The following is a 23,886-nucleotide window of genomic DNA, read 5'->3' on the forward strand; positions in this document are numbered from 1 at the left end:
GATTTTTGTTGCACCAAATTGATGGACTGACTCTCTCGACATCTCTTCATGTCTGTATTTGCCGTAAGTGAGGATGGGTATGTAAGTTCATGTAAATGTGTGGTAAACTTTGGTAGAAGCGATAATTGCTCTCCTGGTGTTCGCTCTGACTTTGGACGTGAGGGTCTGCAGGGACTTTGAGAACAGGCTCCTTCTAAATTGACCTTATTGACTCCATCTCTATCTCTTTCTTGTGGCAGAGTGCTTTTGGCAGATCTCATTAAGGCCAGACATTGCATCTCAAAGAGGCTTATAGTGGCGCTCCCAAAGGCATTGCATCTCTTTAGTAACATCTTCAAGTTCTGCTTCAATCAGAAATTTTAAGGACGTGCTTCTTCTTCTGCAGGCAGGGCTTGACAGTACAATAATGAAATAGACTAGCAGAGACAAAGGTACAAGTTTTTTTAGTATGGTAATTACATTTCATGGGATGTATCTTAGTAATTCTGTTGTCCTAGTAAAACTCCCAGAGTTGACCCTTTACTGAAATACTGCTTTGCCATTATACAAATGCAAAGGCTTGAATCAAATGTATAAATACATTATTTTCTGTTTTATGAAAAGAAACCACAGAGTTTAAACACAAAAAAGCCTGTTTAAGAATGCTGAATCTAGTTCCACTGTATTTTTCAGAATCTGTGTTTCCCTTCCCTCTAGCATACAGTAAATACACAAGTGTAGTTTTCTCTTGTAGATCTTGTGACAGAAGCTGACACAGTGCTCTGCCGAGCATGAAGCAGCTGAGGCTCAGAAAGAAAAGGGCCAGTTTAAAGTCTCACTGAAATAAACAACAAAGTGCTAAACAACTGAATATTCTGTGACATTTCACAAAATATTGTGAATATAAACTACACAATGGTGCAGTATATTCTTACAAGTCCAGTTTCTCTTTTGTATACATGGCATAGTCATATTAGAACTCTTTCCCGTCTTGTTCTTATACTAACGTCCAGCATTTTAGTACTTAAGAAGTTAGTAGTTGCTTCCTTTTGTGTATCGATAACATTTCAGATACACAAGTTCAGAGTAAGGTTTGACATTTTGGTGGGTATGAAAATTAATTAGTTTTAGTGTATCCAAGTGTATCTTTGGCAAAAAGTTGCACATGCCTTTGCTGTGTTAATTTCAGAAGAATGCAACGTCTTAGTGATAAATACGCTCGTTCCTGATAAACAATTATATTAGCTCTTTTTTCATGTACAATTTTAAGCACTTTGACCAAAATGACCCATGCTTTGTACAAAATCATGGATTTGTTTGAGGGATATATTTATCTGTTTTGAATCTTCTTGTGGTCAAAATATTGGTTATAAATAATCATTCATTAATTACTGAGGTCTCAGTAATAATATAACTTAGTCATCCAATTTACTCCTGGCTTCTAGAGCATCACTGAATTGAGAAATTAGCAGTTTTCTTCCAAATATTTGGTTGGGTAAAACCATTATTACAGGGTGCCTGACAGAGGCCTTCGGGCGACTGAAGAGGAGCTTTGACAGCATCTTATCTGGGAGACTGAGCCTGCAGTCAGTGAGGGCCCTCTGGCATCATGTAGGTGAATGAGCTACAACAAAAATCATTGACTCACAGCATGCATACGAACTGGTGGATATCTAGGAACAGTTTCGAAAAGTATAATATAATTCATTCATAATAATGTAACTTTACAATTATTTGGTTAATTGTAATTGTACAGGTCACAATATGATCGTAACAAGAAGCAAAATGATTTTTATTATTAATCATTTAAATTTAATTCAAAAAGTAAACCTAAATGTTAAGTAAATGTATCTGGCTGTTTATGCCCCTTTTAATTAATTTGATCATTCAGAAAATTGAATTTCATAAAGCTGGCCACTAACTGGTGTTGTGGTGTATTTATAGCTCTTTAATGAAAGTGATTTAAACATTTCATGGTTGTTGATAAACATGAATAATCATAAAATCATAAAAGTTTGTCCTCACAATAATTGTAACACTAAAATGTAATATTTTGACATCCATATTTTTTCATTTTGATTTTTGTTACACCAGACTGATGGATTGACTCTCTGGATCTACTCTTCCTGTTTGCATTTGCCATAAGTAAGGATGGGTGTGGTAAACTTTGGTAAAAGCGATAATTGCTCTCCTGGTGTTCGCTCTGACTTTAGACATGAGAGTCTGCAGGGACTTTGTGAACAGGCTCCTTCTAAAACATCTTATCTGGGAGACTGAGCTTGCAGTCTTTGAGGGTCCTCTGGCATCATATAGGTGAATGGGCTACAACAAAGATCATTGACTCACCCAGCATGCATAGGGACTGGGGGATATCAAGGAACAGTTTATATCTGCCTGTTGCTACCAGGGATTGATTGGGAAAGAAGACATCGAGGCCTGGAAATAGTCATCCACCAAGGGCTTACCTGTGAGAATGCAGATAAAAAGCTGATATTATGCTAAAGTGGGCTTTGTTGTTTACTTTTACTTTTCAAAACATACACATTTTTATGTTTGTTTCGTTCACACTTTGAGTAAATCAACATGCTGAGACTGCTAAACTGCTCTACACATCAGTGCTGTATAGAGTTGTAAGCAACTACTCTTTTTATCCTAAATAAAACTCCACTCTCCCTGTTGTTGCCAGCAGAGGGCACAGTAACTATTAAATACTGTCTTCTCTGGATCACTAAGCTTGATTTATTTTATTGCACTCTATTATTTGATATTAGAAACCATATTCAAAAAGTATAAATAAAAGTGAATAAAGAATAATATGGGAGCATTAATTTGGCTTACTCGCAGCACTTGTACTTGTAATCAGGTACATTATGTAACTGTACTTTTACTGGAGTATAGTGAAGGTACACAGCTAGGACACAAGTTTAACCGTTATTATTTAGGACACTGATGTAAGGCCCACTGGTACACATGGACTGTTGTGAGTTGACAAAGGTTTCATCTTTAGCCCGAAGTGCCTACATTTTGAGAGTTTTATACTACACAGTGGTAGCTTTTCTCAGACACATGTCAGCTTGTTTGAAATAGAGTCAGTGATAGTTTCCGGAATGTGTGCAATAGTGTAGTGTAGAAGAGAAATGGAACCCAGTGCAAAACTAATGCTGTTTGTAAGGACTTCACAACAAATGAATGACCTATACACAGCACACAAAATCTTATAATGCTCAAAGCTCAACTGGTGTAATATTTCACAGTAACATTATTTTATTGTTCAAAAAGTTTGACTTCATAAAGCTAATTCATAATAAAGGGAACATAATCTATAATGTGGGGGAGTTCTGGGGGTTCTGAGCTTTCATTTGAGGCCTGTCTGTTTACTGAGAATGAGAAAAATATGAGATAGAGATAGAGATAGATATAGATATATAGATAGATAGATACATCGATAGACCGATGATTTTGTAAATAGGTATACTTGACTGGACACAATGACTTCTTCCTGTGGCTTGTGTGTTGATCCACTGTCACACTGGTTGGTTTATTTTGAAACTGGAGGTCAAGTTTGATCGGGTGTGGACATGTCTGTCTGACTTGTCAAGACTCCGCAGTCTTGCTGAAATTCAATAGATATTCAAACTTCCTACTCACACTTTCTACCAGACAGTTATGTAAGTTCAAATTTTGTGACATAATTTACCAAATTTGGAGATTTCTAATATGAATGTTGATTAAAAAATAATAATAAAAATATTAAATAATAAAAAATATATATTTATATTTTATAGTTACTTTGATAATTCCATGAATGCTTTTAATTACTTTACCTATGCTATTTACTCTGTTTTAAAATGACAAGTTGTTTTGGTGTTAGACGTTTATAGGTTAAGAATATAACTCTTGACCCAGAAGTGCACCTGCATATTAAATATGCACGACATACAATCTTTGAAGTTGTTAAATAGTCAGCAAATGAAAATGATTTTTTGAAAGTGGTCTTAGGTTGAAATGAGGATACACTGCAAATATGAACAATAAACCTGACCTCCAACATAATCATTCAGCTTTGTTGGTTGATAAGGCAGTCCATATGGTTTAGAGCGTGGATAGAAATCTTGCTGAGTCTGTTAATGCCCTACATTGTTTACATTGTAGTCGTCAAGCAGGTGGGAGTGCATCATTATTCCGTGTCGAAACCTGCAACATGAGGGGCATTCTGATGAAGCATGTTCCTCCATTCTGACACATAAACTTGACCATTTGGTTCAAAAAGATTCTATTTCTGTTAATATCAAAATACTACATATGAGACAAAATTGACTGAATCTAATGTTATTTTCCTTAGTTTTAAGACAATTGTCTTAAGTATAGTCTGTACCACAATTAGATTTTTTCTCTGTAGGAAGATGAAATGTGTGATTCCTGCTGTTTTCTGGTGATAATCACCACATGACACATGTTGATCTTTATTTTATTTTCCTGCAATATTGACCTAAAATAACTCAACAGAAATGGGTCCATAGGCTTGTCACATTAACTGTCACACTGAAGTTGTAAAATATAAAAAAGTTTTAGAAAAAAGATACACACAATAAATATTTTTTCCAAAAGCAGTTAATTTATTGAACAATAAGTCAAGAGTGTGATTATTGTGCCAGGCCTATGGGTCACTTGATATTCGGATCAGTTGAAGTATCCCCATTTAAAGTATATTTCTTTTTAAAAATTAAGCATATTATGCAGTATACATTTTGAGGTGTCAAAGGATTTTTTTTTTAATAGAGCTATAAGGTGAACCACTTTGCAAATTCAATGCCCTAATTGCATTCAGTTGTTTCTCACTTGTGTCTTTCTTTCTGTACTATGATGTATGCTCTATGTGTAGTTTAGTATTTTCACAATACAGACAATTTAAGCTTGATTGTCATGAAAAAGGCTTCATTTTTATATGATTAATCAAATTCTAATAGTCAGTGGTCAGCTTGAGTCATTTTAATTGTTTGACGTTAAATGACTCTCTTGTCACTCTACTACTTCTATGTTGTCCGTGTGCTGTTTATTGTGTTGGTGAGCCGAAAATGAATTTTCTATTTCAATTTCTATTCTGTTTTCCCTTGTTAATGTTCAGAAAAACAGTACTGAAATGTTTGAAAAACATTTCTAACAAGAGAATGTATTTTTAACACAAAATAAATTAAATTAATAATTAATTTTAATTAAAACTGTTCAGTAATGATCAAATTTTTGCCTTTGTGATTTTTTTCAGTATCAGTACTTTTAAATGACTACATAGTTTCAGTCTCCATTAGTATCTTGTTTACATAGGAATGAGTGGTGAATTTGATTAACACCACCCCATTAGAGGAGACTGGAGACTTACCTGAAGCATAAATCACAGGTTGCCTTCTTTAGATCAGTTGTGGATGTTCTACATTCATAAACTATTCCCTCCCAAGTCTGACTCTCTGACAGCAATGCGGCTCAGAGGAGATGGGCCCTTCATACAGAATAGCTAATACAGCAGCTATCACCAGCTTGCGAGAAGAGTAGTTCCCCAAATCCTTGTCTTGTCATTTCTCCCAGGTTTAGTCTCACTTTTATCTTTGATGTTCACTGTATCCGCTCTAATGCAGCATTCATGTCTCTTTATCCACTGTGTACCTGCCCTGACTCAGCAATAGAACTCTTCCCCCGGTACAGGTCTGGAGGGCTTCACTTAGACGGAAGGTACAACTTTGTCGACATTTTGCTGGGGCTCTGAACAACCTTGTGACTTGGAAGTAGGGCTGCACAAGGAAAGAAAAGTGTCACATATAGTCACATATAAAAGAGTACACCTCAAGAATTGTGCATATTTTCTAGCACAAGTCACTCTTGGGCAAAGGCAGGTAGTGTATTTTTTAATTATTAGGGCTACTTTGTTTAGTTTTAAGAATAAAAAAGAAGACAAAGACCAAATCAGAATCCTTTGCTAAAAAGGTGAATTAGCTGTGCAGAATATTTGGAAAAAGTAGTAGTAAAGGGTAAGAGCCATTTTAAGGCTTCATTGCACTTGAGAAAACTATGTCAGAAATCAATTTTTGTCAGAGTGAATTAAAAACCCAACTACAAAGATGTCCCATAATAACTCAGATCAATTTTTAATTTGAACACCTGGAGACCTTAGTCCCACTGGTGCCATGACGGGCACCCAGTGATTCATAGAAAACATTGTATTGACTGGCCAGACTATTGCCAGTTTATTGATTTTCTTTTGCTGTTTATGTTGTATGCAAAAGAATATACTGTTGTTGTTGTTGTTTTTTTTTCCTTCAATCTTTTTTTTTTTTTTTTTTTTTTTTTTTTTTACATTTGTAATATAATATATTATTGTTTTGAATAAATTCCAGTCACATTTCATCCACGTCATTTTACTCTTGTTTTTCAGATTTTGTTACTGTTTTTGTGTGTTGAAAAAGTTAGCGAAAAACTAAAAAGTTAAAAGAGTTAAATATTTTAGACCAGTGGTTCCCAAACTTTTCACACCAAAATATCTTCCTTACCAAGTACCACCAGATCAAAATCTGTTCTCTACCAGTGTGAATCAATGGAAAGAAAAAGATGCAAAAAAACAAATAACAGTCATATTTACTGCAAGGTTTACAACCAGAGTAATAAAATGCTCATTTAGAATAGTCATAATTTTAATCTTTTTATAATTTATTGTAACTCCAAACAAAAATAATTTCTACAAAAAATATTTAAAGGATGTAATATAATATTCATAGTGTTTTGATAATCTTTTCTTCCTCTTTTTTGATTCAGATAAAGTAATCTGCTTCCTGAATACTGTGTGAAGATTAAATCTCGTTAAGTGTGGCAACAATCACTCATTCTTATAACATCCATAATAGTGAATAAGTTTTAATAATTGGTAACCCGGACTATATAATGTATAATCTCTGCTGTTGGTGGGCACATAGATACATTTACTTAAGAATATGTAAAGTTGCAGCAGAAAGATAATGAAATGAAACCATGTCCCACTTCTAAGAGAAGAAATAAAACCTAAGTAATAGAATATATTGTATGCCTCAGCAGCAAGTTAAATTGACCTTGCCTTTAAGACTTATCGCGACAAGCTGGTTACTGATTTGCCAGCCATTAAGAGCAGTCTAACAACGGTCCCTAACTCAAACAGAAAAACAAAAATGTCCCAGTGGTTACTACAGCCATTCCCTTTGAAGTGTACAGTGGTGCAGGAAGTGTTGAGTTTATGCTTTTTGGTTTGATGTACGTAGCTCCAGCGCTGAAATAAAGGGAACAGTGGTTGGCATGGTTTCTTCCCCTTGGTCTGCATCTGTTCTTGTCGAGGTCACTGCCCTGTTAGTTTTCGTCACACCTGAGCACACACTTGGTGTGATAACAGTCTTGTGAGGTCTATGTAACAGTGTGTCCGAAAAAGCGTCTTGGGCTATGTTTCTGACGTGGCTGTGCGCTTAGTGCTGCAGTGCATTCTCAGGAGGGACAGGGTCTATCGTTGTTCCCAGCCTCAAATACACTTCACACACAAATACTGGTGTTTGGGGCTCAGTGGGGGCTTAACGTGGCCAGCAGGTGAGTTAGCAGAGTGCAGAGCAACAGCAGGGCTGTGGAGAGGTGTAGTGAGGATGCACTGTTGCAGTCTTTGCCCGCCTCACAGCGGGACTGTTGGCACAGCACACCTTTAAACTCTGGAGGACATATGCATTTCTGGTTCTGGAAGCATGTTCCTCCATTCTGACAGAGCAGCATCTCCTCATCACAGACGTTAGCTGCAGGAGAAAAACAGCGTCAGTGATTCTAAAATTGTTAATCTATTTTATATAATACTTTTTTGTAGCTCAGAGGGCTATTGTGTTCTTATTTGTGCATCAAGTCATTTCAGCTAGTTGTTAGCCCAAAACTTTGATTCAAGCTTAAATTAGCCAAGCAAAAACAAACAAAATAAAAAAAGGCATGTGTACTGATATTAATTGAATTATTAGATAAACAAATGACATCATTAGAGTGCTATACAAAGCATTAGGGAGACACACAGTTGCATAGATGCTTGACCTAGATGCTGTGGGAAAGAATAGAGAAGCCACCTTTGATGACAGGGAATAATTACACATAGCCAACACAGCAGATAATTGGCTGTACTGTTAGACTTAAAACATACAAACCTAGAATACTAAATAAATCAGTCAGATGTTTGGATGTTAAGTATATGTGTAGGAGGTAGGGCCTGGGAGAGGAAGGTGAGTCAGTGTAATGGGGTTAAAGCGTGACAGGGTCATCAATTAAAGCCACAGCTGATGCGGCTAATGAGCTACATGATACATTTCCCCAGGAGTAAAGAAAAACACACGTGGAAGCACAAGCTGGGCTGAAAGTGCACGCACAAAGGTCCTCTTCCATCCTCTGTGCACACATTACTTACAGTAACAGTCTGGCTTTGAGTAGTATCAGTAGTACAGTAATATTCTGCATCAGTTGTACTTACAGCCTTGTTTGCAGTAGTATCATTAGTACTTACAATTAAGTAAGTACTTGAATTAAATTTATTTTTGTAAAGCCCAAAATTACAACAGCAGGACTTTTAGGGCTTGACTTTCTTGTTTGCAGTAGTATTCAGTAATACTTTCAGTAGTAGCACTTGCAATTACAGCCTTGTTAGTAACAGTAGTACTTAAAGCCTTGTTTACAGTGTTATCAGTAGTACTTACGGTAACAGCCTTGTTTCCAGTAGTATCCGGCCATACAATCGTCACATTTGGCCCCAATAGCCCCCTCTTTACACTGACAGAAGCCTGTGCCGTTACACCGGTCATGGACTGAGCCCATCTGGTTACAGTTACACTCTGAGGAGGAGAATATTGTTGTGTGAGAAGGGATTTTATGAATGAAACCACAAGTCAGTATTACACAATGGTGTTTATTCAGTTAGACTTTCAATTTGATTTCAGTTTTAATTCAATTAGACAATCTCAAGTCTAATTGAAGTGTAATTGAATAAGGAAATGACAGAACAGTCTGAAGAATGCTCTGCTGGTTTGCTATTGTTTTGTGTTAAATTCAAATGTAGATCAAATTTAGCAGTTAAGTATACACAACAAATCCTGACAGTATCTGTGTATGTTTACACTTGTATATTACTCTCAAGAGAAAGCCAGTGCACTGACCGATGCAGACGCTCTCGTCATCTAGCTCAGCAGAGGCGTTGCGGTAGTATCCTAGCCTGCAGTGCTGGCAGTTCTGGCCCCTGGTGTTGTGTTTGCAGCTCACACAGGTGACGATGTTCAGGTAGTCGATGTAACTGCAGCGGTTGGAGTGGCCGTAGCACTCACAGTCTGTCACATCAAACATTCAGTCATGACACTATAAAAACACAATAGTCATTTACCGGACATTTACAGATTTACTTGGAAGAATCAGTGAGCAAATCAATGGTGTGTATTTTTATGACTGTTGATTCTCAGTCTATATTGGCTCAATAAAGAAGGGTCACTCACTCTCCATTACCAGCCTCTCACAGGTTTGCTGAGTGTGCTTGACTGCTGCACTGCCCTGATTACAGATGGGATTTCTCCTACTAGCACAGCCACAACTCACTGAGCAGCTTGATCTCAGCTAGTATCACAGTAGGCATGTAAACATGTATTGGAATGTAATTGCATTAGATAATGATACATAACTGACATTTATTTTTTGTCGTAAATATTTAATATGATGAAAGAAATATATTAGATGAAACCTTTTCTTCTTTTTTTTTAATGAACTAAGGCACAGTTTAAGAAATTTTAACCAATATAGTTATTTTAGTAAGGGCAATTCTACAATCCTAGTACAATTGTCTTTGCTAACTAATGAAGGTTTTATTGAGCTTCAGAAGTTGTCAGTGTGTGCTGCGAGGCATCACTGTCCTCTGAAGAGGTGTTTACCAGGGATGTTTATGCAAATACACATCTAAATGCATATTTAAAAGTGTGAGTTTAGCTGTTTAATCAGCAGTCACATTGTTATTATTTTATTATTGTTTGGTTGATGATGCGAGCTGAAATATTAATGAGACGGTTTAAAGGCAGCCAGGGAAAGGGCCAGTATAAAGTGCCTCTCTCAGCACTGAGGGAGGTGTATTCAGGCGCTGGGAGAAGTGCCTAATTAAATATAAATGGCCAATTACTCCACAGACGAGGACATTGTTCCACAAATTAATGTTTCAAGTCAAGATGCTGCTTTATTGGTGTTTATCAATTGTGAAGTGTTAAATGTGAACAGCGTATTGTGTTGACTGACTGTATCAGTCACTAAAGCACTAGATTGGATTTTATTACTGAGACAGCTGAGTAGTGTGTAGTTGTGTGTGTGTATTGCATTAGGTAGTGTAGATGCTTACCTGGACCATTTAGACAAAGAAAACACAATGGGGACATAGAGAAACATGGGAGGAAATGAAAAACATAAAACATGCAAGGAAAGGAATTCCTCCACAAGCATTTTCATTAAAGACAAATTGCCCTGAGATTTTCTCTTTTATCACAACATAAAGAATCCATCTGGTCCGGTCTTACCTTTGAAATCATTGTATATGATTCCAAACAACCGCCTGGCCTGCGGCTCTCCCGAGATCAAGAGTGTGAGAAGCCCTTGAGGGACAAAGGATCTTTTGGTTTTTACATGTAACATGCACTCACACAGTCAGCTCTAACCTGATGTGCTGTATGTTCACAAAGCTCGAGCAAATGGCCTCTGGTCAAAGGTACATTAAAGAAATGACCACATAAGGCTAAAGATACTTTACATAGATTTTATACTCATGGGACAACTCAAATGATGTAACACACAGTGCATCAAGAGTTCATTTATATTGTTGGTCTCATAACTATTATTGTTTAAAAAGACTGGACTAAACGCAAATTGACCTGATTATGTTTGTTGTTGTGATAATAGTGTTTAAGAAGATTACACCATGTTTTTAAAACAGATTTATAAAATGTGACAAAGGTCGAGTTTTTCCAGTGCAGTGCTTTTTTATTTTACTCATGATTTTTCTGTTTTATGCAGAACTGCAATTTCTGTGCTTAATATGCGCATACATATTAGTAATCCTTCAACATTCATCCTTTTATTTATAATTCATGGCTGTGCACTGCTGCATGTCATTGTGTCTAATTCGATTTGGCTTTGCTTTCCTCTTAACTTTCTATTAGAAAAAAATTAATAAATAAAAACTTTGGGCATCAATGACCTCTGACCAGGGATCACATCAACAGTGTCACTTTACTTTTGTAGCATAGACTTACTAGATCTATTCATGCAATACAGTAAAATGCATTTAGTTGATTCACCTAAAACCATCTCTCCACAGAAAGGGACTGAAAAATCGTTTGTTAATTTTTTTGTTATCATTAGTCATGAACAATTACCAGGTGCTAAACTGTGCAAAAAATATTTGTGGGTGTTATGTTAAAAAATGTTAACTCTATTTCAGTGCAGTTTCTTAATGATAAAACAGAGATAGAGAGACTAGCTGTCATTAAACTATCAAAGATCAATAATGAAAAACTGAAGAAAGAAACAAAATTGAAAATCATTGCAAATTTCTCCTGGATCCATTAGCAAAGCACTAAACGCTGTTAGTTTTAAATGATACGTGCCAAGAGCTCCTCTGTTTCCCAATCATCATTTCAATACACATTGTGAATGCCCACAATATGATGATGTGACTTTTGACTAAAGTATAACAGTGTTTAGTTTTTGTTGCGCCCCTAAATCTTATTGGAAAAATGCAAGACTGGAATAAGGCAAAACTATACTGCCTACTCTATAACTCTCTTATTCAAGCTCGTCTTGTCTTGACAAAAAAGAAAGACTATTTTTGTATTCAGTCCAATTATTATGAGGAAACATTCAAGCATTTTGTTTATTCTTTTTTGTCAACAGTCTTGACTTGAGCTTCAGTTATTCATTGTTTCAGATAAAAATATGCTGCCTGGGTAGATGAATCTTGTCAGGTTATCATAATAGATGCAGGAGGCATTTGAATATATTTTGATGTATGTATAGCACTACATAAACTACATTGTTGATACATTTGTGGGATATACCTTTCCTCTCAGATTTTCTTGTACCTTCCTCCTCCTCTGTGTTGTCACCATGTGCATGTGATATTCTGTGGGGGTGAGTGCTATGATGGATATGTCCGTGCCAGTGACCATGTCCATGCACTTGTCCATGGCTATGGGAGACTGGGGGACCACAAAACAATATCTTTAAATATTTCTAGGATTTTTTTTTTTGTCTAAAACCTATTACCTGTCATTGGCCCATGTTCAGAAGAGAGCTTCATTATGTGGTTGAGATTGTTGTGTGATGGAGACTTATGGGAGGCTAACATAACAAGCAAAGAAGTGAAATCATCTATTCTATTTCTAAACTCTCTATCCACTACATGTAAAAATTACCTGTGTCTTTAGTTTGTCTGTTTTCTTGAGCCTTCTTCTCAGGCCCATGTCTCTCTGTCTCATGTCCATGATGAATACTTGTCTGATGGACTGTGGATGTTGTTGTTAAAGCAAAATTATTTATAGCTTTTCTGACCTAAACTAAACAAACCATATGGAACATACCAGAACATTAAAATACAACATTGTAAATTCTCCACAACAGATACTTGTATGACTGTGACCCTTTTCCTTATGTTCAGAAGAGGTTGGTGTGTGACTATGGCTCTCATGTCCATGATGGCTGACTGTGTGCTGAACTGAGAATAGACAACATCAGTACTGTGTTAATTACTTATGTATTTGACAATAAACTTATGATGCAGCATAATACCTTTGTGTTCAGGATGTTCAGCATTCCCTGTTTCACTCTCAGACCTTGAATGTCCATGAGTATCATACTCATGCCCAAGATGGTTAGTTGTTGTTTGATGAAACACTAAAAGGCAATGTGGAAAAAAATCTACAATATATTAAGCATTCCTGGGTAATATGTATATATACCTATGTGACTTTGAACTTGCTCCTTACGTTGAGAATAACTGTGAGTCTGATGTTCAGAATTGACTGTGAAATAACAATAAAACAATATATATTTCTCACTATTACATTTTTTTTTTTATGTGCTGAGAGTTACAGATACCTTTGAGTTTGGGTGCTGCATGAGCGGTGTTCCTGTTGTCCTGTTCAGTCCCTGTGTGTCTGTGTGTCTCAGGTGCTTGATGGTTGTCTGTGAGATCTATGTAAATGTTAGCATGTAAATGTGCACACGAAAGATAGGGTCAACTAAACTCAGTTAAGTACCTTCATGACTATGACCTTCTTCCTTATGTTCTGGAAAGCTGAATGTATCTTCATGATGGTGGTTTGCTTGATGGACCTCTATGGAAATTGTGCAGTAATAGAGTTAGTAAAGCCAATAAAGTATTTATTTTGTGCACCCGCCACATATAATAATACATTTTACAGTAAGTTCCACATTAAATATCTCTGTGATTATGATCTAGCTCCTTATGTTTAGAAGAGCTGGAACTGTGTCTGTGAGTCTCATGTCCAAGAAGGTTTGCTGAATATAAATGGACATACTATAGTGAGAGACAAGTTAGGACACTGTGAGACAGTCAGCATTGTCCTCTGCAGCTGCAGGCGCACATACCTTTGTGTTCTGATGTTGTTTGTGCATTATGGCCCACTTCATGTTCAGGCTTGGTCTGTTTGTATGCCTCATGGGCATGGCGGTCATTCGCTTTGCAGAAGTAAATTATTAGAATATATTCAGTTCCATACTTCCATACAAAATATTATGTTTAATTCATATCTAACTGAAGCAATCATGATACCTATATGTTGTAAAACAAAAACAATAATCAAACTAAAATATTATAACCTACATTTTATACCCAAATGGCTTTGATCTTGCTCCTTATGTTCAGGAGAGTTTGGGGTGCGACCGTGGGTGTTGTGTCCATGAGGGCTGACTGAAAATGAGCAAGTACACTATCAGCACCATCAAAATGTATTGCCTCTATATTTGAAAGTACTGGTCTGGTCTAGATGTACCTTTGTGTACTGGAGAGTGCATATCATGTCCCTCCTCATACTCAGTTGTTTGTTCATGAGACTCTTGTGCATGATTGGCATTTACATGATGGACTGCTAAAACAATGAAGGAGAAGAATAAAGGTAATTTCTATTTACTATTGTATACATAATACATTATGCACTGAATACCTGTATGAGCCTCTTTGTTATAGTCAGTATTTTCAGAGTGACTATGACTGTTGTGTTCATGGTGGTTTACTGGCCCCACCCTGTGCACAGAGTCTCTATCCTCATGTGTCACATGTCCATGGTGGTCAGACTTATGTACAACTTTTACAAACAAAAAATATTATCAGTGTTTGTCAATTTGATTGACAGTCTCAGAATCTTTTGATTGATTTATATTTACCTCCTTCTTGTTGACCATGTCCATCCTCCTCTTTCTTATTTGAAGAGTCTGTGGTGAAATTATGATGATGCTGTTCATGATGTGAGTGATCAACTGCTTCAAATGATATAGTAATTACTGACAAATCCTCTGTTCACTATCCTCAATTTATTTGTGAAATTTGTGACAGTACCATTCTGTTTATCTGTGTTACCAGTGTGATGCCCAGTTATAGTTGATGTTTGAACATGGCCATGTTGATCGTTTCTATTCTCAACTGCTTTTGGGAAAATAAATAAAATAATATAAAAAATCTTTGCTGCATCTTGTTTTTACTGTTATTACGAATACCTGGTGCTGTTTGCTGGTTTTCACTGTGGCTTGTCTCGTCTGTTTTGTTATGACTACTCTGGTGAGCATGGGGGCTGTGAGCAGCTACACAACATGGTCATTAGATTCACATCACCATCTAAAGCTATCTACAGGACATTCTAGCTCTTACGTTAAGTACCTTCACTTTTTTTTTCTTCTTTCTCTTCACCTTGCACAGGGTGTTTGTGGCCATGAGTTTCATGTAAAAGAACTGCAGAGGGACAACAGTCATGAAAAAACTATTAAAACAATTTTCACTACACTGCACTACCTTGTTTGATAGCATATACCGTCATTTCCATAAGTCTGCTCTGTGTGCTCTTCTCGTTTATGGCCATGCTCAGATGACATGGGGTGACTGTGAAGCCCATGATCCTCAGCCTTGTGGGGAGCTAGCACACAACAGTGATCTCAGAAACATAGCAAAAACACATTCCTATTCCAATATCACTTCAAGGATACACTTTACAATTTTTCATTTGTGGCATGTCTAGCTATTCTTTCTCCTCACAATGATTTAAGTGCAATGATCATTAGTACATACCGTGTAGTCTGTTGGTATCTTCAAGTTTGCTTTCATCTGTTGTTTCATTTTGAGTTGTGTGTCCATGGGTATTGCTATAAACTTTAAGCAGGGAAAAGTAAAGTATATAAAGTAGAGCATGTAACTAGTGACAATTTTAGTAATGTCATGATATTAGATATAAAAAAAAATTATAAAAAAAATAGTACTCCAACGTTTCTCTGGAACTCTGCTCTAAACCAGATGCTATTGCTGAAAGAGCATTAGTTGTGGACCTCTCGATTAAAAGGACACCAGTGTCAATTAAATTTAATACAGATCCAGATTAAATTTGGATTGGCAGAGCTCTATTTAAAGGCACCTGTATTAGATCGATATTATAATATAATGTTGTTTCCTCGTCAAAACATACATGGAGCTGTTTTTGGTTTCCTTCCCAAATATTTAACATAGAAATGCTGCATATTTAGGCTGAGGTCTTCTCAGGAAGTGCTCCACTGTGTTTTTATACTCCATACACCTTCAATAAAACACATTTGGATTATTTCCTGGAATTGCCAATCTCTACTAACAACAGGTGAAAGGTATCTGTTAATTTGAAACACTTCATAACATTGCAAGGTGGACTAGAGCATTTTGAGCTTTGAGATGTAGACAGACTGATAATAAAGGGTTACTTAAGCAGATGTGAATGAAACAAACATAACTCCAGGTTTGTTTTTGAAGAGGTAACAACATTCTAGACTAGACTTAAAGTTCACAAGAGTAATTTTTGTATAATATAACCTTTAAAGACCAACACAGAACTTATGATTTTGCACAACCCAAATGGGGCCTTTGAGTTTTTGATTACTTAAAATTGCTAAAGATATGCTACCTTTGTCCCCAGTCTGCTCCTGATGACTTTTGTCTCCACGGTGAGATGTGGTTGTTGTGAGGCCATTAGTGTCATGTCTTTGTTCTTCAGACTTGTGGAAGACTGTCATACCAGAGTTGAGTCAATGCTGACATTCAAAGTATAAACTACTTCAACTTAAGGTCAATATGATACCTGCCTTCTTGTCCTTCTATACTGACTCCATGTGGTCCTGTGGATCTGTGTGACTCATGTCCATGGTCTTCAGATTCAGGCAAGCCTGACAGTACAATGAGTTAACATAAACTACTAAAACACTACCACTACACAACATGGTGCGCACTTATAACTTGAATGTGTTCAGATGAGGATTTATGAGCATTAGTCTCTTGATCTTGTTTTTTAGAATTATGAAAAGCTATCACACACATAAATGGCAGTGGCAGTGCCCATTTTAAATGTACTCTATTTATTTGGGTCTATACACAGTACCTTCTGACTCATGATTTACTTCATTGCCTCTCTCTTCTCCAGGCTGAGATGAGACAGCAGTCTGGTGACTCTGGTGTTTATGCTCCTCGGTCTTAATGGACACTAAGACATTGAGCAATCATTAACATAAGGAGGAAAAAAATATCTCATACCCTCCTGAGACCCTGCCCATTCATTTGTGTCCTTAATAGTGGACATTGCGTTAACCTGTCTATCTTTTAGGTGTTTTGAGATAGACTCCCAGGGATTTCTGCTGTGATTTGTTTCATGGGACTTTTGGAATCGCCTTCTCCTTTCGATCCATAATAGCTGATATTCCGAATGGTACATTTTACGGTACAAGAAAAATCAAGAAAATCAAATATCCTTTATTTATACCATTTTAAACTACATTTTCACAAGCATTTCTATTCTTAAATTTAGAAATTATTTTAATAATTTTAATGTCTGTGCCTTAAAATAATAACGGGTTTATGAATGTCCACTATAATGGACGCTGGGACAATTGTGTTGTATACTTCTTTTTGTAGCTGACAGAACTGAAACAGAAGGATTTCTGCACTGAATTACTGAGGGAGATTGTGATTCTGACTTTTTGGATGATGAGAAAAATGAGGAGCACATCACCCTGAGGTTTAGAGACGTTTTCATTATGATCATGTAGATGCATAGTAAGTCTGATTATCTTCATTTGTATTGCTAAAACACAGCACTGATAAGCCTCATTTAGAAAATAAAATAGTACAACAAAATAAATATTGAAATAATGTACAATTTCTCTATTAGGCTACATACTGTAAGCATCTATTAAAAGGGTTGGATCTCCAAACAAAGTGAGCCATTGGAGAAGAATGGCCTTAGACAAAGAGCTGAGCAGGAGGGAGTCCAGTGGTGATAGAGGTGAGCTCCTCAGAGTCATCATAGACCATATGCACAGTTCATGGTGCTAATGGAGACAAGTTCAGAAGAACAAACATCACTCACTGCAGCTTTACACTGGTGACTTCAGATAACAAAGCTCTAATTATTCTTTGGCTAAAAGAAGGCGACTCCGGGCATCCTAAACTAGTTTGGACATTGAGTTTTGGATTTGACTTGTAAAGCATGAATTATGAATCACTATTTTGAGAAATGCCTGACCAGGGTAATCCTGCACATTTGAGTCCTTCTGATCTATATGGGCGTATTGGAGCTCAGTCACCTCTGGACTCCTGCTCTGCTCTTTCTAAGACCAGTCTTCTCTGATGGGTCCCTTTGGCTGGAAAGCCAGATCTGAGTTGGTTCAGACTTGTTCCTGTGTTTTTTAAAGAGAGGCTGTATGTTTTCAAATCAGGACCAATCGCAGAATTCACCACAATGGGACTCACAAAGGTGTAGAACCATCACAGCAATTATTGTGGGGGTATGTACTGTAGGAACCTTCTACAGTTCCTTTTTAGTAGCCTAGCAGTTTTATACTTAAAGTGCTGCAGTGACTGTGCTGCTCAGATGTACAAAGGGAACTAAATACTTATATAGGGAGGAACTGTAGGGTCACTGATTTGGATTTTTTATTTTAATTTTTTTTACATATTCCACTGTTTGGTGACATGGATTCATAGTGAGAAATGTGTGCAGTACACACAAGGCCTTAACATATGTTTCAGTCTTTCACATTTCCTTCTTTGAATACTGGACATTGGACAACATTGGACAAGTAGACAAATATAAAAATTAAAAGGGATTAAATAAATTTTCCCCCATACCGCTAACTTAATTAAATATTAAACCAGCAAGGTGTGGGGTACCCATGTTCCCCTGTTCCTCATACTCTATAGATGGAGGAAGGTACTGGGGAACATAGGACCTACCACAAAGCAATCCAGCTGCCAATTTTAAAGAAGTGAGTCAGCTGGCACTGTGCGTATGAGTGGGGGGAATAGGTTCCTCTGACTAAGTGGGGCTGGGGATTATAGGGTACTATTATGTCTGGGATAAAAAAAAAAAATTGTTTGTGGCTGCACTATGATAAATATAAACTAGGAAGTTAAAAGGTTTTGAGGCAATTGAAGAAGCTTGTTGAAAATGTTGGTCATCAAAATTAGTAGTGGAGCTGTTAAGGACCAAAATCGTGCCCAATTGTTCATTTTTATGGTACAAGCATTAAACTTTGCCAGATTATTAACATCCCTAGGACCAACATTTCTGGATATGGAACCAAGCCCAAGTCGACTCTGGAGCCGCGCATGTCACAAAATGGCCGTCATGGAAACGAGGCTGGGAGCTCAATTACTGCTTAAACCTTCTTTTTTGGAAAATAATGTTAAATTATCATATAGGTTATAAAGAAGAATATGTTTCAAGATACTAGCTACTTTCAAAGCTGTTTTTAAAGTGAAAGTAAATGTTACATAACAACAACAACAACAAAAAAAAGCTTCTAAACTAATGGTGTTTTTTTAAAGGTGCATCATGTAACTTTTCTGGTCTCCATGGAGATGTTATTGCTTTGTCTGGATTGTTTCACAGTGTGGCAATAAACCTTTCTATCTTCATGGAGACTAAACAAGGCCAAATTACAGGTCAGATCTGTGGAGAGGCGACCTCGCTCACAGTCAGAATGTCTGTTTTTCTAGGTATTTTTGAGCTTTTAAACCCCCTGTAATTGAATAAATGTAAGGTAGAGCTGTTTAATGTCATACTGTAGAACATTCCAGGCAGAGCAATGACATCTCCATAGAAACAAGCAGGTGACGGGCCCCGAATCAAAAAGTTACACAGTGCATCTTTAATAGTGTCATTTACTGTTTCTAGTGTTTGTTTGGTAATTTTAGAGCAAACTAGGTAAATTAGCAAAAGAATCTGAGCAACAATGTGTAAAAATGAGAGTGTGTGAACTCTAGTGGCCTCTGTGATATCAAGTACTATGTGACATCACGTAGAACTGCCCTGATTACAGCCAGTTTTTTCTGTTTACAAATCTCTGGCTGTAGGAGTGGAGTTTGTAGTGTGGATGCCTGTTAGACCAGTCACACTGCTCCTTATACCCCTAGCCCCGCCCCTCTCTCCGTTACTCCTCCAGGTACCACTCAGTTTATCAGTGCTATTTGAAATGTGTTTGTGGGCGGAGTTTAGGTGTTTAGTCCCACTTCAAGGCAAAAGTAAAACTTCATGAAAATTGTTTTGTGTAGGTTTGATTTTCTATCTTCATTTCTCTCTCCCCCCTAATCTTTCTTTAGCCTGTATATTCAATGGTTCAATCAGCTCTTCTGTGAGTACAGTACAAGTACAGTTACATAGCAAAACATCTACTCATTGACAAGTACTACTACAAAACTTGTGATCGAATAAAAGTATACATATAAAAACTACTAACTACACTGTAGTGACTAGCATTTTATATAAAACTTTTTAGATAAAACCTGAAGCTGACTTAAGTTTCTTTAATGCAGTCTTGTTATAGATGTTACACCTGCTTGTTACTATGGAAATTTCACTTTGCAGATCATTATTCAGCATTATTCATTCACTTTATACCCGGTGGTAAGCTACTACTGTAGCCACAGCTGCCCTGGAGCAAACTGACAGATGCACAACTGCCATGCCAATTGGCGCCATCAGTCCCTGTGACCACCACCATCACTCACACACACACCACTTTCATACTAGGCAAAGTGAGTGAAGTGTCTTGCCTAAGGACACAATGACTGGCGTCCCACAAGCAATAGACCCGCTAAATGTAAGAATGTCTATATTTTAGGTATTTGAGCAATAAACACATTTTCAGTCCTTAACTGAACAAACACAAGACTGATATGTTTAATGTCATACAGTGAAAGATTCCAGCCAAAGCTGTGACATCATAAAAGAAGCAGGTTGTGAACCCCCAAACAGAAAAGTTATAATGCACCATTAAGAATTTTAGTATTTTAGGACACCACCCAGCCCTGCAGATTGGGGATGAAAGCGTGATGACAGTCACTAGTTACAGTTGTGGACCACGCTCCACCAGGCAAAGAACGTGCTATGAACTTATCAAGTGTGGATGCAGAGTAGCCTGTGCTGGGTGATGCAAGTGTGCAAAGACAAATTATGCATGTATAGATGTGGCAGCAGCTGCACTTAGAGCACTTTGAATAAGTTTAACGATTTAAGGAAAATCTCTGATATGTTTTTTAGGGTTATGCCTCACATCCATGCAGCATTTAATTACCATTGTGAAACATGATGAGGCACTTACAGGTCATTAGAAATGTTGAAACTGTTTTTGTTATCAAAAACCCAATAAATATGGCTTTGAAAGATAAAATTTTGTATTAACTTGGATTTCAACCCCAGGGAGCCCACAAAACCCTTACAGCCTCAAGGAAAATGGTCACATGACCTCATTAATGCTTTGGAGCTTATGAAAAATTGTTGTTCAACATTACAAAATGGATAACTAAGCAAATTAGACAGTAAAAAAGGGATCATGCAGTGTTTTTTTAAGCCAGGATCATTTTCATATAGTCCATTTTGTGACATGTCCAGTTCTCGGCTCCAGGGTCGACTTAGGCTTGGCTCCATATCTAGAAATATTAGTCCTGGGGGTGTTAGTAATGTGGCAAAATGTCATGCTTGTACCATAAAAGCGAACTATTTTGGTCCTTAACAGCTCAACTATAGGTTACATACTGTTATTATTAGGTTGTTAACTTCACTTGGATTTAACATCAAAATTTTTCCGTCGTCTCTTACTGACGACATGTTATAAAATTCAAAATACAAATAAAATTAACAAAATCTAAATGCCAAGGTGTTTATTTACCTCCATATAGATTGAAAATCACAAAAAAATAAATATTGCAAAACACTTTTTTTCTTTTGGGTCCCATCATTTCTATTCTCTTAAACCACCTCCTTATGCTTATTGCCCAATATTGGCTGGCCCTATTTGAGGCCATATCCCTGAGCTTGAGAAAAAAAGAGTCTCGAGAAATGCCTTTGTCTTTACACTCTCTCTCAGGCTCAGAGAAATGACGTGCCTTTTATCTGAGTGTCACAAAGTCTTCTGCTGCTGCATGTTCACACTCTCCCAAAGAGCTTGTTTCTTTTCTGCTTGTCATAAAAGAAAGAAAATACTCATCTTTGCTCTCATTTTTGAACATAGATATGAATATTCATTGAATCTGGACAAACTCTTATGGAAAAATCTTATAATTAGTACTCGTCTGTATTATAAATTTTGTTATTCTATCTGGCACTACACTGCAGACACTTTTTTAAGTTTTATTCCACTTTTAGTGAAATTTTAATTGTCTTTCCTGTTTCCTGTGCTCCACTTTCCACTGTGTATTTTATTATTCCTTTGCTTCTAGTTTACATACTAGTGAGTGCACCAGTAGGAAAATATGAAACTTGCTCCTTGGCCTTCTACTTTTTCCATTTGCAGCAACAATATCAAAAGGTCAATAAATCAAACCCCACAGCTTCCTGAATTGGATTATGATGCCTAAAAATACAACTAACCAATCACAGGTTGCAACCACACTATACATGTCATTCAGGGATTAATGATGAACCAGCCACAGGAGAATACACTACAGCAGGCTTCCATCTGTGTTCCCCCTCGAGGAGGCTCCACCCGGCCCATGTAAGTCTGTGCTACTTCTTCAGAGAGGGGCATCCTGCGAGCGTCCTGCCCCCCTGCTGAGCATCTCCCTCCAGGCTACCTCCACCTACGCACCCCCATCCCACACTCCTTTCCCCCTCTCCTCGTCTCCCCCTCTCTCCCTCTCCCTTCCTCCCTCCCCGGGGCGCGAGTTAGACAGGATGCCAGCAGCTGTTCTCAGTGCACACTGAACCATTTCACACACTGGCATTATTCCATCATTACATCTCATCAAAGTAACCCCTGTCTACCTCCAACTATGGCCTATCTCAGCTCACACACATCTGTCACTCATGCATACCAGCTATATATGCAGTACAGGACTATTCCCTCCACTGGCCACTGTATCATAGGTGTTTTTAGTCCCACTAATGCGGGCAGCCTTTGGGGTCAAACCAATTGGACTTTTTTCTTGGCATTAATTTCAATCAGATCAGGCTGAACTGTTGGACACCAGACAGCGCTTCTTCTCACTTCACACTGATGGAAAGAAAAGCGTGAAAGTCTGTCGGGCTTAGCACACAGTGGCAGTGATGGAGCTCTTCATCTGCTCTCCTACTGGCAACATGACACTGTGCCAAGAGCGGTAGAGGCTGACTTATAGGTGGGCTATGTTCACTGCTCTTCAGAAGTGATATTTTTATTTAAAACTGACATGTCTGGTAAATTGAAATGGAATTTTAAAACTTTCTGCTGCTTTCTCTAAACTGGATATAGCAATTTTCTAAATGTGTTGCCTGTTCAATTTAACTATCAAACAAATAAAATATGCATGATTTAATAGTGACAGAACTTTACTTGCTTGCCACATTAAAAAGCTTATTTTCATGTATCAATTATAAAGCTAATGTAAACCAACTCTTTCCCATTATTAGAAGGTTTTTAGGTTAAAGTTAAGATTAAAATTCTCAATTCAGTTTCATCCGTCACTTCAAAATTCTGTGTCTGAATGATGCAAAATCCCTGTCAACTATTTTCAAATTGCTGCTGCCCCCCTCCCTTCACTTTTCACTTATGGTTCTGTCTGCCTCTTCCATTAACTAGATTTCAGTGCCACTAGCCAAATTTAATAAGCATCTCTTACATGCAATTTGATGCTGAGTAGCATTAAATGTGTAAGGGTACATCAGTGACGTTCACCTTCTGGAAATAATTTAACAATACAATGCCATACACTGATGGAACTAGAGCTCTCATTGTAAATTTGATTAGTCTGTAATGCTGAGAGTGGGGCTTACCTCTGCCCTGCTTTAACACTATTCTCTACAGGCTATGTGAGGTGGGAGACTGGGCCAATTGTTTCAGGGGGATGGTGATGATTCTCATTGACCAAATGATGTTGGGCTCCTGGACTTGGTCAGACTGTTGTGTGAGCTGCTCTGATGTTTAACTGTCAGAAAGTAGCTTCACTGAACCAGGAAGTGACCAAACTCTCCCTTGAGTCCAGCCTCAGCCCTGTGGCCCATAAAATGGACTGTGCTGTTTGTAATTCTCACTGGAGTCTAGCATCAGTTACACGAGGACAGAGATTACAAATGCAATGAGCGGGCTAATGCATTAGCATTAGAGATGCAGTCTCAGATTGTTTATCCAAAAGCTCTT

The 23,886-nt window shown here is 37.3% G+C and overlaps 2 protein-coding genes across 4 annotated transcripts in view; one reads left to right on the forward strand and one right to left on the reverse strand.

Annotated features, from left to right (window-relative positions):
* miga2 (mitoguardin 2) overlaps positions 1–23,886 on the forward strand; it is a 79,489-nt gene that overhangs the window by 20,260 nt on the left and 35,343 nt on the right. The window lies entirely within an intron of this gene.
* The window catches only part of ntng2b (netrin g2b), a 48,676-nt gene continuing 31,546 nt past the window's right edge, over positions 6,757–23,886 (reverse strand). The window contains exons 6-8 of the mRNA XM_020921706.2: positions 9,162–9,329; positions 8,706–8,840; positions 6,757–7,769 (exon numbers count right to left, since the gene is read on the reverse strand). Of these exons, the coding sequence (XP_020777365.1) occupies positions 7,546–7,769; positions 8,706–8,840; positions 9,162–9,329 (527 nt within the window). The 3' untranslated portion in view covers positions 6,757–7,545. The remainder of the gene's footprint in view (positions 7,770–8,705; positions 8,841–9,161; positions 9,330–23,886) is intronic.

This window comes from Boleophthalmus pectinirostris, unplaced genomic scaffold (assembly GCF_026225935.1).
Source record: "Boleophthalmus pectinirostris isolate CB_2022bp ecotype Guang Dong unplaced genomic scaffold, ASM2622593v1 HiC_scaffold_18, whole genome shotgun sequence".
NCBI classification, from domain to species: Eukaryota; Metazoa; Chordata; class Actinopteri; order Gobiiformes; family Gobiidae; genus Boleophthalmus; species Boleophthalmus pectinirostris.